We start from the raw sequence: 16,048 nt of genomic DNA on the forward strand, positions 1-16,048 counted from the left end.
TTTGTTAATTGTCTGAAGTTTGTAAATATAAAGATATTTGACGCTTACCTGATAAATTGTTGATAATTCCTATCGGTTTCCCCGACTATCTCGCCATCAAAGCGGTTGAAAACACGATAAATGGTGCTGCGAGCAGGGTACTTGCGGTGAGCCGCTGAGTGTTTAATTATGATTCATTGATTTAGTGTACTTTGGCTCAGATGATGCAAACAGCATGTGTTGGTAGGGGGCCAGGAAACTTCCGAATGGCCGGTATATTCAGTCTGAGGGAAATGGCCAGGATGGCATGGAAGGTACCTCAGGGAATAGCGGCAGGGATGGGCTTTCATCTTCCATTGGGGTACATTTTGACCCGAGGCTGTTAAGCACATACCGAGTGGAAAGTGCCCCTGGTAATTATGTCTAACGGTATGAGCAGATTGATAATCATGTCGCTCACTCAGACGGAGGGTTGATCCAAGAGTCATGGGGAGAAGTACACGGAGGAGGATCTCGAGAAGAGACAGCGAGTGCTTGAGGAGGCATTCGGTAGTTTACAAGGTATAGTAAATTGTTTGGGTGTAGACTTTGGATGTCTAATCGATTCCACCAGGACAGGTATTGGGTCGCTCGAGAAGAGTATGACGGAACAAGTAGGGGTTTTAGTTCACAGATTAGGGGAATGTTTCAAATGTCAGGTTTGTTAAGTGTAAGTGGATCTTCTAAAACTCATGGCAACGCTACAAGCTTCGGGACAAGTCAGTCACAAATTACCAGTAACCAGGGGGTCCTTGGGTTCCTGGAGAGGCTGTACAAACAGCATCAGTAGACGGGGGAAAGGCTAAATTCTCTGGGGGTCCAGGGTGTGTGTTGAGCTCAGTAGGTTCTGTCTCCTCAGGGGGGGGGGGGGGGCAGGCTATTCCTAGCTTTCCCCGCGATATTGCAGAAGTCCTTAACGGCAGATGTTTCATGTCCTGGTCAGTACCTGGTGACAGTAGCAAGAACTCAAGACCCACAGGTACAGTACCCGACTAGTCTAATGATGTCATCGGAAGTCCAAACTCAAGGTAGTGTAGCTAATGTCAGTAGCAGGCAAAGCCCTGGGGTTGAGGGTCAAATTTCTAGTTGCATGGGCGGGGCCCCTGTGCAAATGCCAATGACCCAGGCCTGTCAAACACAAACTTCATATATAGATATCAGATATTAAACTTGCCGGTTAGGGAACAGGAATGCATGCTCAATTTTTGGGTAAGTTGGTGGATATAGGTTTGTTCATCCAATTTATGCTGGTGCCTTGCAGGATGTCACATGGCGCACAAATTTCCTGTTAGACGGGAGCTCTGAAAGTCAAAGGGGTACCAGGCATGATAAAATGTCAAGTGGTGTTGATTGGTTGGTGCTAAACGCTGTATCATCTTGTCGGGTGCGGATTCCACCACATACTACTCAAGTGATACAATGTGATTTGGCTAATGAGATGTCAGAATTTATAATTAAACCAGTCAATGTCTTGCCAGACAGTTTTCCTTTCTCACTTATAAAGAAATGTATGGATACCCCATCAGGAAACAAGGAAACAACTGGTTTTCAAAGCTTGATGCTAATGCAGCAAATTAAAATATAGATGATATGAAGAAAACTGTCTTCATCACGAAGTACGGACTTTTTGAACTTACACGGATGGTGTTTGGTTTATGTAACGCCCCTGCGACATTTGCCAGAGCAATCAATTTAGTGTTGCACAGTCTTAACTGGAAAATTGCTCATGTATTTTTGAATGATGTGCTAGTGTTAGGTAAAACTGAACAAGCGCATTTAGACAATTTGCGCCAAGTTTTTGAGCGTTTCCGCAATTTTGGGTTAAAGTTTAAACATCGCAAGTGTGAATTAGTTCGCCCTAAAGTAGAATTGTTGGGGCGCACAGTAGGCAAAGTTGGTGTCGAGATGGGAGATCAGTATTTAGAGGCACTTCGGGAATGGCCCATACCAAAGGATGTCAAAGCAGACGAGAGGTTTCTCGGTTTTACAAACTATCACAGGATCTACATTACGCATTTCTCAAAAATTGCAGCACCTTTGTATGGTTTGACTGGAAAGAAGGGGTTACAGTGGGAAGGGGAACAACAAGAAGCATTTGATAAGCTGATTAGTTTACTGCTCAAGCCACCAGTATTAGCAATACCATCAAGCGCAGGACATTTCATTCTTGACACTGACTCCTCAGATTTTGCTGTTTGTTGAAAGTTGAGTCAGAATCAGGCTTTGGAAGCGCAGTATTGTCATCAGAGCAACGTCGATATAGCACAACACATTAAGATTTGCTAGCTGTGATAAAGTTTACATGACAGTTTAGACACTACCTTCTTGGTCGTGAGTTTACGATTAGAACGGACCACCATAGTCTAGTATGGTTTATGAACTTTAAAAATCCACAGAATCAGATCGCACGCTGGCTCGCGATCGAAGAACTGAGTCAATACAAGATGCGGATAGTCCATCGTTCTGGTAAAAAGCATGTAAATGCTGATGCTCTGTCGCAAGACATCGCGGACAGTTGTCAGAGCTATTCTTCACAGGTTCAGATAAGAGACTTGCCTTATAGAGGATGTAATTAGTGACGAAGAGCTCACGAGCGCTGGCATGATTTCGAAACAGATATTGACGATGTGATACCGTCAGCTCAGATGTTTGCCGAGGGTTCCACCGCAAATGAGGGTAACGCTTTAGGGCCACTGATTAGAGAGTTGTTGGTATCAGGTCCCTTTGATCCTTTAGATCAATTTCGGGTTAATGTGGCTTTTCCTTCAATGAAGTAAGTTGTTATGAAGGGAAGTAGTGGCAGTTCAACAGAGATAAGTACATCTGGAAAGGACAAGTCGGTGAGTCAGCTTGCTAAGGCAAAGCGCAGTAAGTGTCCGGAACAGGATTCTGATGAAGCAGCTGGGGAAGGGATATCTTTGTCTTCATATCCTGTAGAAGACATGGTTAACCTGCAGATAAGGCATTTACTTTCCTTCAGGCATACTTAGAGTCTACGGTTTTGCCAAGTAAGAGTGAGTAGATGACTTCTAGCTCCGAAAGAGAGAAAGAGATAGATCGTCTGCATCGAGAGACGGACTTTTTGTTAATTTTCTGAAGTTTGTATATATAAAGATATTTGACGCCTACCCGGTAAGTTGTTGATCATTCCTATCGGTTTTCCCGACTATCTCGCCATCAGACCGGTGGGAAACACGATAATTACAAAACACATTGATTTTACTGCAAGTGATGACACATGACTTTAATTTAAAATAAAACTAGACTGCGTGCAGAAACTAGGGCTAAGTTTATTTATAAGATTTAGGTGTGGACGTATTGAATTCTATGATGTATATATATATACTCATTTTGGATTTTATATATATATATATATATATATATATATATATATATATATATATATATATATATATATATATATATGTGTGTGTGTTACAGAACACCTAGCATCCACCAACTTTATTGAAGTACATTGTCGGAGCTTACATGTCATCAGGTCTTGGTGTAAGTGACTACAAGTTTCACTTTTGCCTGAAAAAGGCAAAAATCCCAGTATGATTTTTCCTAAGGTCCACCGAGAAGTATGGTTGTTGTACTAGCAAGTTCAAATACTATCCCACAGAAACAAAAGAGACCGATATTGTAAATGTTAAAAACTCTAAACTATATTTTACCTGCATAGGATTTACCATTCATTTCAAAGTAACCTTAATGTCCGACGACCACAGGGCTGCAGTTTTACTTTAATATATTTGACTGCACTTAACTTGGATATGGTAAACATTATCAGGATTTCAGGTAGCACTGTGTGAAAGTTCAACTCAATTTTTCGTCATAAGTCTAACATTTGTTTGTCTGATTAACTTGAATGAATCGGTTTCATTGACGCTTAAAACGATTAATGTTGACTCATTTTTCCGTTTTTGCAAATCTCGTGTCTGTTAGCAATCACCAAATACGATGTAACGAATGAGCCAGGGCATAAAAAAAGTAGATATAGCGGATGTACCAGCAACGCTAGAAACAGCATTAAAACAGTTGTTTTGGTCTAGCTGATATGGATTTTGGTCTATGGATGTATAAAAACGTTATTGAGATGTTTTGTGTTTTAGTTCTATGTTGCTTAGATCACAGTGTATTAAAAGAAGTGCTGTATGGTTTATTAGATATGTTATATTTTTTCCCTCGGACTAAAATGTCATATTTCCATTGCTTTAAACATAACACGTGACGTCCAGATATATTTCTATGTCCATTTGGCAATAAATAAGTTTTAGTCAATAACCCCGACGCTTCCCCTACTCAACTCCACATTTCATATCATTTAATACAAAAACGGCATTTCGTTAGTGTTTTAGTATAATTTCACCTTTGAAATTATATGTTTAAATTCTAATAATTGCCCTTTGAAACTAAGTTACTTTTTGTATCTGGAGCAGAATAAAACGTCATCGTCGAGATTTGCTCAAACCACTACAGAGGACAAATGAGAAAACGTATAAATTAAATAATCACAAATTAAAAACATCGACAATCATGAGGGTGCACAGACGATTTTTACAGACTATTCGAGTGGTGAGAATGAAAATATTGAAGATTTCGACTGTGCTAATTAAAATTTGATGGAATGTAAAGCCAATTTTACATAAATTTGCATAGATCATCATTTATTCTAAAATACATGTCTCACTTGATAGTCTTCAACCCGCCGTCTCGATGTCAATGAGACTGATTAACCCGATATGTTTCTTTAGTTGGACGGTAACAAACCATATAATAAACAATGAGTAATATGTTCTGAATAATTAATGTTTATTTTTTTTAACACTTTGTTAATTAAACTTATCGGACTAAGAGACCAATTATTAACAATTACTAAATGTATACTTTCAATAAACCTTATAGTTTGTCTAGGTACATTAAGAATCAAAGTTCTTGATACTAATGATTAACGTGTAGTAAAAATAGATTTAGAAGAAAATAAGAGAAATGTTTTATTGTTTCTTTATTTTGTTTCCATATACACAGAGTTCAGCGCATTTTGTCTAGTTGCTCGACCTATAAATAAGCATAACACGTTTTGTTTTTCAATGAAATCATGTACACTTGAAACAAATAGAAAATATGCTGCCATATGAATCATCATATATAGACAAGGTTGAGCAAATATTTTATTTTTTAAGACCTGAATACCCTTTAATAATCTTTGTTAAAACATGAACATCCTATTACATACAGTTTAAGAACATTTAATTGCGTGTCAACTTCCTATGGTATTGGTAAATTACACAATCATGCATATATATCTTTACTTTTAAATAATTACGAAAATGCATTCATTACTTGTCAATGTTATATCACCTGTTTTAAAAATGTGTGAACATTAACAATCTGAAGGCGTTTTCTTTTCTTAAATATCATAGGTAGTCTTACCGAATAAAACAGACAAAGTAAACATTTAAGCAACACGTTTTCCTTTCATACAAAATCAAAAGTAATCGTACCTTTTTTGAGTTTCATTACAGATGATAAAATCAACAGTTACTCAATTTTTTTTTTATGACATTTGCATTTATCATTTTTTGATACCCAGGAGATATTTTCAATAATAAAGATTAGTTTTCGATTCACACAAACATAATTGTTTGCTTTTAAATTTTTGTCGAAATAATTTATCTTTTACATCAGTCAAAATAATTTCGTGTCATTTTTGTTAAAAAAATATGAAAAAGCCAGCAGAAATCCCGGTTTTTAAATCAAGAGTCATTTATCGGCTAAATTTTTGAAAACATGAGTAATTTAAAAAACTTGTAGCTTTGATTCTTTATTTTTAAAGTAAAACTGTCAATTGCATATATATAAAATATACATTTACCCACATGTAGGTGTTTTAATTTTAGGAGAACGTTTCTGAATGTAAAATCCTTTAAAGTTCCTTTGTTATTAAGAGGCAAGACGACTGCTCTAGTTTTTTTTTATGAAAATAGAAAAACGTAACATAGTTGTTGATGAAAATATGCCATTTAATCAAATAAATGACAGGGATGTAAAAAAACTGTAAAAATTGAGGGAGTTAGACGAAACTAGATAACACAGCTGATACAGTCAATATATTTGGCAACATTTAATATAAAATCTGACCCCTACATTTAAAACATAAAACAATATGCATAGGCGTCAGAAGCAAATTGAAAGTGGGGGGGCTAGAGAAATCCTCAGAAATATTGAGAAAAAGGTAATTCCCAAAATCATGGAAATCCTAATCCGGGGGGGGGGGGGGGGGTATGCCTATACTTCCACAAAAAAAAAATTACTTACCCAATTTTTTTCTCTCCAAAATCATAAAATTCCTAATCCGTGGGGGGGGGGGGGGGGGGGGGGGGGGGGGGGGGGGCTAGTATGCTTCTGAATCTAACCTCTCAATCTTTCAAGGTAAATTTAGGAACAATAATCTTTCCTGCGAGAAAAAGTGGGGGGCTGAACCCTCTATCATGCTATGTTTCTAATGGTTAGGTATAACTTTGCAAAAAAAGTGGGGGGGGCTAAGCCCCCCCTAGCCCCCCCCCCCCCCCCCGGTTCCGACGCCTATGATATGGTCCTGACATGCAAATCATAAAAAGGGTGGGATATACAAAATATAAAAAAAAAACACAAACATAAAAAAGCAAACATCTATACAATATATTAAAGGTAAAATGAACACCATAAGGGGGAAGAAAGGGTTGGATAGAGGGATGTTGTCGAAAATATTTCTTAGCAAATTTTAAAGTGGCTTCTCCTCTAATTTACAAACAAACAATGAAGTCACGTGATGTGGGAAGCCACGCTGATTGGTCGAATCCCATCATATTCTCAGAATCGATTTTAAAATAGAACATTGACTCAGAGACAAATAAATACGCGACCTTTGGAGCTTCTCCGATTGGTTAAAGTTTTTGCATAACGAAGGGCAGTTAGATTTAGCAAATAAGACCAAGACATCAAGACATAGCACCTGTTATTACGTAACACATGTCGTCAAAACATTTCAGATGAAGAAACAGAATCAATAAACATGTGAAGATTTACATGTAAATAAAAAGACAAACATAAAATATATTCACACGTCACATAAAGGGTATTATCATTTGTCAATAATAATAAATATTTTTTTCTTAGTTTTTTTTTTTAGGTATTTAGATTCTCTACTGTTCCATTGCGTCAACTAAATCCTGATACAAAATGATTAAAAGTTATTATTTTTCTGACTGAAAGCAGATTTTGTTGAAACTATGATACCGGTAAATATAATTTTTCAGAATTCTGCATTTAGGAATTGTGGATTCAAACTTAAAAAAATGAATATATCAAATTGTTACTATTTTAAGTAGCTAATCCCATTCTGTATATCCTCCTTCAAATATAATGGTATCGATTTTGCAAAATGAATAAATTTTTAGTCTTGTTTTAAAGACGTTTGATTAAAGCACCTTATAACTCTTTAGTTTTTGTTTACATATATGATAAGAGTTTTTGTCTACTTTCAAATAAAGTAACTTATACATACAAATGTACTTGTCTAATATCTAACTTATATGATATATCTAAGAAGAGATTAGTATTTGAAACACACTTCGCGTTAAATAATAGTATATATTGTGTACTTCAAGGTCATGACAACGTAGCATTATCTACAATTTCTTCTTATTATAAAGGACACGAGTAGAACAGAACTAGTATATGCAAGTGTAAAAAAAAAGATTACTGCATTGTTCAACGTAAAAGGTTTTGAATGCAGATTTTAATCAAAGTACTGAAGTACTGTCGGGAGTTGATTTTATTGATTATAATCAATTTTAAAATCAACGATATGTTATGCAAATTTTTTTAATATGAATTCTCGACAAGAATTTCGAGAAAACCCCTTAAAAATCATGTTGTGTAATATTTCAAGATAGAATTAATTCCATCAAACTGTGTATCAGTAATCGAAATGTTTCTAAAAATTGTAAACGTCTGGATCCAAGCAATATTGAACTCTAGTCTCGTTCAACCAGACGCTCGGCTGTCTCCGTTAATTTCCGACTACCAAGAGAGACTCTCTGCTTGTCGGAGATTTACGGAGACAGCCGAGCGTCTGGTTGAACGAGACTGTATTGAACTCTAGCGTAGGCATACATGCAACTACAAAAAACAATTAAATTGTTCGTACTATATAAAATCTGACTATTTTCAAGGTATTTAAAGATAGTTTTCTTTTGAAAAACAATGGTACAGCATACAGTACACCGAATTTATGTTACTTTCAAAATCTACGTCTTGTCAGCAGTGATGATCTGTGCTTAGGTCCAAACACTATTTCACTTTCGGTTTGCCAGAGTAAGTGCATAGGAGAGTTGATTAAAATCAACTCTCAAACAAATAACAAGCGAAAATTTGATGATATCAAAAATTCTACATTTTACATATATTTACAATTGTTTGATAATGCATATTTTGCGTGATATGAAGTTGAGTAACAGGTGTTGAAAAATGACTAAACCTGAAACAAGATATTTCATCTATTGATTCCACCAAAATACATGTAGATGGCAGACGTTTCTCATAAATAGATGGATATGTTTAATGACTTTCATTTGACGATATACAATCAACAACTTTCACCAAGGTAAAACCGCATACATGCATTTCTATAATTATGAAATATAGTTATCTTATTGCAAGTTATGATGTTACACTTTACTTCTCAAAAATGTATTGACAATAAAAAAATAATATGACTGATATGCTTTAAACAACTAAATGATAATTTTTTTAGTTCATTTTTATTTAGTGCTACGAGTTTTATCATATACAATATTTTGCATGCATTTTATGGCCAACTTATTTTTTTTTTAATTTGAAAATCTAAAAAAAAAATCAAACCTGAATATTGACGTGTCGCTTTTCATATTTCAATGAAAATTTATCAATTGCTTTACCTTAACAGATATTGAATAAACATTTCGAAAAGACAATGAAAAAAATAAGAACTTTACAATCTTAATTTTGAATATTACAGCATAATTATTTAAATGTAAATTCATTTAAGTAAAATGTACTGTAGTCCCAACAAAGAATTTGGTTTATTACGAAAAGTGTTCTTGATTATTTTGTATAGGTAATCTTTGCTGAAATATTAGCCTATTCTTTTTCAGAACTATGTTAAACGCTGCTTGCTATTTGATGTTGATGCATGCGCTAATTTATTGCGTTACAACAACTTCTCCACCCCAATTTATGAAGGATATAAATGGTTACAGAAATGCATGCAAATCGATAGGATGGGAACCAAAACAAGGTAAGTATTATTAAAAAATTTGATTTTTCAAAGAAATTGACAGTACACAAACAAATTACAGTGTTTGTTTTATTTACATTTAAGATTGTGGATCTTTGAGGCAAGTGATTGCCTTTCATCCCAGGTTAGGCCACGGTCATCTAAGAAATGTCCCAGTAAACACAACGATGAAATACGGCATTGTCCTTTTGAATAAAGGCGAGGGTTATAATCCTAATACTGGAATATTTACTGCACCGGAGGACGGGGTGTATTCGTTTGCCTGGTCCTTTTTGACATTCCACGGTGGAACGGTGTACATTGCTGCTGTCGTAGATAATGTTGACAAGATTCACACTTGCATAAAAAATCAACAAAGTGGTCACATCAATACGTCGGGTCATCTTCTTTATGAACTAAAGAAGGGCAACAAAGTATGGATAAGAACTTGGCACGTTCCTGCAACCTCTATTCTCGGAGGATACTACACGTACTTCTCGGGAAGCAAGCTCAATTCCAACTGACTTTAAAATATATTGTGTTACACAACAGAAAATGATTTAAAACAGAAATAAAATGTCTAAACATGTTTTAATACTTTCATGGACTAAGATTATAAATGTGAATTTCTTGGACTTCTTGGTCGAGATTCAACGATGGCAACATTATAACAATTTAACAGGCAGACATATTACAAACAAGTCGGATATGGCCAGTAGTGGCCTCCGGACTCAAGACTCTGGGTGAGTCGGACGTGGCTGGGGCTGGCCGCCGTATCCCAGACTGCCGATTGACAATTGTACATAATTATTTATAAGAATCTGAACAATGTGTATAAATAATTATGTACAATTATGTTGCCATCGTTGAGTCTCGACCAATAAAAACGGAATCCTGCATCAATTGTCTGATTCTTTCTCTGGAACTGTATACTGGTGGACCTTCGGAAATACCTTACGGCCTACAGCGCGCCTACACCTTATACTTTATACCTTTTACGCCAACATTCCCTCACCCGGTTCGTACTGCACACGACCGATGCAGATCCAGAAGAATTCTCTAGCACCGTAAAAAAAAATACGCGGTCACATGGGCATGGGCGCGATTTTGGTAAAAAAAAATTACGCATTAATGTTTACAATGCCTCCGAAAGGTATTTTATACCAATATTTGGGTATCATTCGATAGTTACATGTATAAGCGAGTTAGAGAGCTTACTCTTTGTTATGTAAACAAAATTATTACAACATTTTATAGGTTAAAGTGACAATTCCAGTTTACGACACAAAAAGAATGTGCTAAACGTTAGGAATTGTTTATTTATGTTTAAAATGAATAAGAACAAAGTCATTTTGGAAGATACTTTTTTATGGTACATTGAGCCTATGTAAACAAAATCAAGGCACATGCATTTGATTACATGACAAAGAACTGTAAGCTCTGTGTCTTGCTTATAACACTACGATTAACTCTCAAATTTCATTAAATCATTAGAAATGCATTCCTAAAATATTGTAATTAATGAAAACAAAATCTATATTTTGATTAAAATCCTGTTCATGTCCCTTAAAACAACTGCTACTAATAATGACCGTTTTTGTAAAATAGGCCCTTTTGTCCGTATGAGTGTCATCAATATTAAAATTGCAATATTTACGTTTTGAAAATGGCTCTTTAAGAATAGTGTTCTATATATGTAGGGGTCTAATTACTTTGGCAAATACTTAATACCTAGGAAAAACTGAATGATAATTGGATGTTAAGAACAGTCCATGATATGTTATGTTATCATAATTTAACACGATATTTGTGAGCCAATGCCCACTAGTGATACCCCGGCTCTGATGTGAATATGCCAAAAAAGCAAAGTGGAAATTTATTTGGAAGTCGGTGTCCGATTGGTACAAAAAAAATCCTACAATATGGCATGCCTAAGCAAATAATATGTTAAAATATCAAGCATCTGCGATAAACAGTTGCTAAGAAATCTTTGACGAAAATTCATTTGAAAATTTTGACTAAAAATAAACAAAGTCGTCATTTAACAGGAAGTTGACTTCCGATTGTGTTACAAAAAGATATCCCGCAATATGGCATGCCCAAACAAATAGTGTGTTAAAATTTCAAGCATCTTTGATAAATCGTTGTTGAGAAAAATGCAACAGAAACTTTTGTTACGGACAGACAGACAAAAGGACAGAGGGACAAAGGGACAGACAGACACACACACACACACACACACACACACACACACACACACACACACACAAACACACACACGGAAGAATAAAACAGTATACCCTCTTCTCCCTCTGATCGGGGGTATAATAATCAAAACACACCTATGAAAAAAAGAAATATGAAACTTCTTAAGTTAATATTAATGATTCACTCTTTTATTACATGATATTGACTTGTAATACGGAGTTTGATATTAAGTTATCAATGAAATGTGGTCATAACGAACAGTGGTCAAAGTAAAAAACCCAAAAGAAAAATACAAAACAGGAGCAGAACAAATACTGACCTCTAACAAAATCAAAGGTAGAAGCAGGTGCCATGGATTAATGAGAATTCTCTAGTGACCGGTCACACCCGCCATGTGATCTCGGGAAAACAGAATGAAAGAACTGAAATTACTGAAAAGCACTAACCTAGCTTGGTTCTAAAGGAAATTTACTTTGTGCAAGCTTAGTAATTGACATAATGCTAAATAATATCAATTGAAAGTATCCAGTTCCAGTAGGGTCAAAATGGCGTTAAAAGTTGTACTTATCCAAATTCATTCTTATTCAATTTGATTTTGATTAAGAAACTTTGGTCGAAATTGCGTTTCCTTTAAATCTACATGTATATTATGATTTATCATATACACTAAAGTTAATTTAAATCAAAAATGAACACGACTTGTAAATGGACATTTGCCTGAATCATGATATATAAAAGCCTTTGATTTTGTTACACTTTATTTCACAGCTGAACCTTGTGTGCGACGTGTTAGATACATTTCTTTGTCTAATGTTTGCACTTTTATATTGTTGTTATACATGCATTATCTTTATAAATGTATTGCACTGACCATTATAATTGATGTTTTGAATTTTCTTGTGCATATGTACTGTATTTAGCTGTTAAGTTGTTGCGTCTAAGTAACAACTATAAGCGATGTAAAATATACGTCATCACACAGATGAGATCTCCTATGCAAACTTGAAGTTTTAGTCAGTTCCTGATATATGTGCTGTGAGGAGAGCACTGAACACCAAGAACTACATGTGGCTATTTACAAGTCATTTCGATTGTTCTTCATCTCAGCTTCTGTTTACGCACTATATTTCATCATAGGGTTGGCTTTTTTAAAAGCTAAGAAAGTCAGCCAGTTGAATATTAGGTTACAAGAGACTACACAATCTAAAAAATACAAGATATAAATAGTTTCGATAATAATATACGGATGTACATATATTTTTATAACTGTATGTGAGGAGACAAGTTTGAAGCAGTGTACACGTACTGACCAGCTTCATAACATTTTTGAATTTCTCTAACATTGACTGTCTAGTAATTTATTCCCAGAACTCCAATTCCAATTTACGCAAGAGCATATGAAGTTTCATCCGTTGACAAATAGGTGAGGAATTATGGTCTAACAATAACAATTATTGCAATTTAGGAAATGTTTACTTCCATTTTTTCTTCCATTTCTTTCAAGTGATTAAGCTATTATATATAGGTAATTCAGCAAGATATTTGTAGGAAATTTGTATTATTTACACAGTACCCATATTTGTTCTTAATTAAAAGTATGGAACACTTCATATATCATTTTATCTGTACTCTAATGTCATATTGCTGTCATTGTATTTCGTAATTTTTAGCTTTCTACTACTGTCTCCGGGACAGCACAATTATGTAGAGTTGTCGCGCTTGCACTGAAATTAAACGCATTTATCACGATATGGTGATAAATGCTGAAAGTGTACACAAAGTGCAAACATTAAGAAAGATATATCTCTTTCATATATACGTTACGATTTGAATAATATGCCATAAAACCTTTTTGATTATCATAAGAGATTTGTCATTTACTTCGAGGGCATAGAAATATTTCTTAAATGTTGAATCAGGGAATTTAATAGAAAAATTTGCACAGAAATATTCATTTTTACTTTAATTTTCCTTTCAAAAGTTTCATTTTTTTACATGTAGATTTTTTTGTATACATGTACATGACTTGAAGCTAAAGGTAATGTAGGTATTACATAAAAAACCCAAACAAAACAGAATCCAGTAAATACTTACATGACAACTAACACTTCAGATATGGGATGTGATACTGATTTTGTAATGTATTACTCTACTTATTCTATACCAATCACAGTTATTATTGTTGTCTACTTCTGCAGATTCTTACAAAATGCATGTGCCTGTAATAAATTGAACAGTTGAAAATAATACTTACCATTTTATAAAGTAAGATACCACCAAGATTCTGCATATAAAGCATATATCTCTTTTTAATCAGGTTAAAAGATAGGCGCATGTTATTTCTTCAACAAGAGGCAAAAAGCATAATTTAGCTGGATGGTCGGGATCATTTTTAATCTTTATTGAACTTTATGAACTTTATTACCATCTATTAACCACCAAACAATTAAGCTTTATATAAAGACTTTATGACTTATTTATTTTCATGACTAAGTATTTTTTTGAAGGATATTATGGAAAATTTTAGGGTAGCTATGATGTATATTTTGATGTATGAAAATGCTGCCTTCATAAAACTACAATCGCTTTTATCACAATTTCAATCTCACTTCCTCGTCTAATCTACATGAGAAAGTTACAGTTTCTTGAGAAGGCAAACAAAATGTATTGACACCATGAGTACTTTGACACTAAGCTACCTTATTTATAGACATGCAGTAAATTAACAATTTTGTTAAAAACATTTAACACGAACAACATATATATTGACGTCAAGAATGAACAATTTATATTTATTCTTTAAAAAAATTGCTGAATGTATTAAATTTCTTTATAACAACTTATTTCGATGTTTCCATTTATTTGATAGTGCTTCCAGTCGCATGCATATGCGTTTGCCTAATATGAATTTTTTTTACCAATGTACTAAAGGCACAGCAGTTTCAATATTAGTTATAATATGTATAAGTGAATTATCATTGCAAATGTAAAACAGCCAGGTCATTTGTGGTACTTGAGTACAGTTATGTGGTTTTTTTTATTTATTAAAGGTCGTATATTTGATGTTATCTTTCTTTTTATCATTTTGATAATAAAGATACTTTACTTTCTTTCTCTGGAATTCAGCGGGCACTTTTACGACCCCATAAATGCGATATTTTATTTGTTTTTTGTCCAATCGTTTTTTATGGATTTTTTTCAAAACAAACATAGATAATTAAAGCCCCGTTCGTAAATACGCACCGTCACCAAGGCCAGGTACCAGTACATTGTATATAAACCCTTCGATTTCGCTTCACCCGATTGCACACCTGACACTCGTGGCCGCCATGTAGTATTTCTGATGTGGTCTTGTGATTTTATGAAATTGTTTCTTATTTTATGTGCATATTCTGTGTGTAAATAATGCATTAACCTGTTTATGTTATTTTAATATTCTTTTGGCTTGAAAAAGTGTGTATAGTTTAATAATTGTATCGCGACAGAGTAACGTAGCGAGAAAAGACGTACACGTGAGACCTCTTAAGTGAAATAGCAGTTATAAAAGAGAAATATGGTAGACAATGCCTATTTACGAGCGGTTTTAATCTTTAAAGAATTCATTTATTATTTATTATAAGTATGGTACGATGATATTAACTCATTGATGTAACTGGTATATACTTGTATTTCATAACTATCAAAAATTCATTTGAAGAATATATTGATATAAAAAGGACCAAAATTCATACTTGCATGATTCCTAATAAAAAAAGTGATATTTTAAGATAGTTAGTATATAGTGAAACATGTTATATTATGTTTACCTAACTGTCGCATTAAAAAAATGTTAACAAATGTATATCTGTTTTATTGTAAGTCCTTCATTATTTCAGTTTAAAAACTCTGATGCATTAAGTATATTTTTCAGGATTGAGAGGACACTAACACACCCTTTTTATTTTTTTTGCAGATATTTAAATCTTCAAAATAAGTGTGTAGCTGCACAGTTCGACAACTCTTCTAAATGATTAAAAAATATTTTATTCAATTCTTGTATGCATAATTCGTATTTTAAAAAGTAGAACCTCAAAGTTATTGCTTTTTTATCCTTTGGCAACAGTTTTGGTCAGTTTCGGGGGGAAACAATCCAGTTCAAGAAATGTTCAGTACATACTTATTCACAAATATACAAGATGGCCTTACATCCTCCTTAAATATCCGTGTTAGCGATAAGTTTTAGTTTTACGGTACATGACTCATTTAAAGCAATCTGGTCTTAAAGTTCATGACCAGCAGTTGATATTTAATGTTTACACATTATCATAGCTTATTTGAAGTCCCTCCCTAATGTACATTTATCATAATGCATTTTGATGGTATATACATATATTTTAATTACATGTATAATTATTTTTTTAAAGGTAAACGTTTATCCTCAATTTTCAACTAAAAATGGCAATCAAAACGTTTATTTTGAAGCTATTTTGCGATTTAAAAACGTTTCAAATTTCATAAAAAGCAACATTTCAAGTGTAATGA

At 34.0% G+C, this 16,048-nt stretch overlaps 1 protein-coding gene across 1 annotated transcript; it reads left to right on the forward strand.

Annotated features, from left to right (window-relative positions):
* The first annotated feature begins 8,542 nt into the window (after nt 1–8,542).
* Nucleotides 8,543–9,909, forward strand: LOC128158717 (collagen alpha-1(VIII) chain-like). The gene is made up of 3 exons (XM_052821665.1): nt 8,543–8,668; nt 9,198–9,340; nt 9,425–9,909. Exons 1-3 carry the CDS (start codon nt 8,613–8,615, stop codon nt 9,841–9,843), a joined length of 618 nt encoding a protein of 205 aa, XP_052677625.1. The 5' UTR covers nt 8,543–8,612; the 3' UTR covers nt 9,844–9,909.
* The last annotated feature ends 6,139 nt before the right edge of the window (nt 9,910–16,048 follow it).

This window comes from Crassostrea angulata, chromosome 8, assembly GCF_025612915.1.
Source record: "Crassostrea angulata isolate pt1a10 chromosome 8, ASM2561291v2, whole genome shotgun sequence".
Classification (NCBI taxonomy): Eukaryota; Metazoa; Mollusca; class Bivalvia; order Ostreida; family Ostreidae; genus Magallana; species Magallana angulata.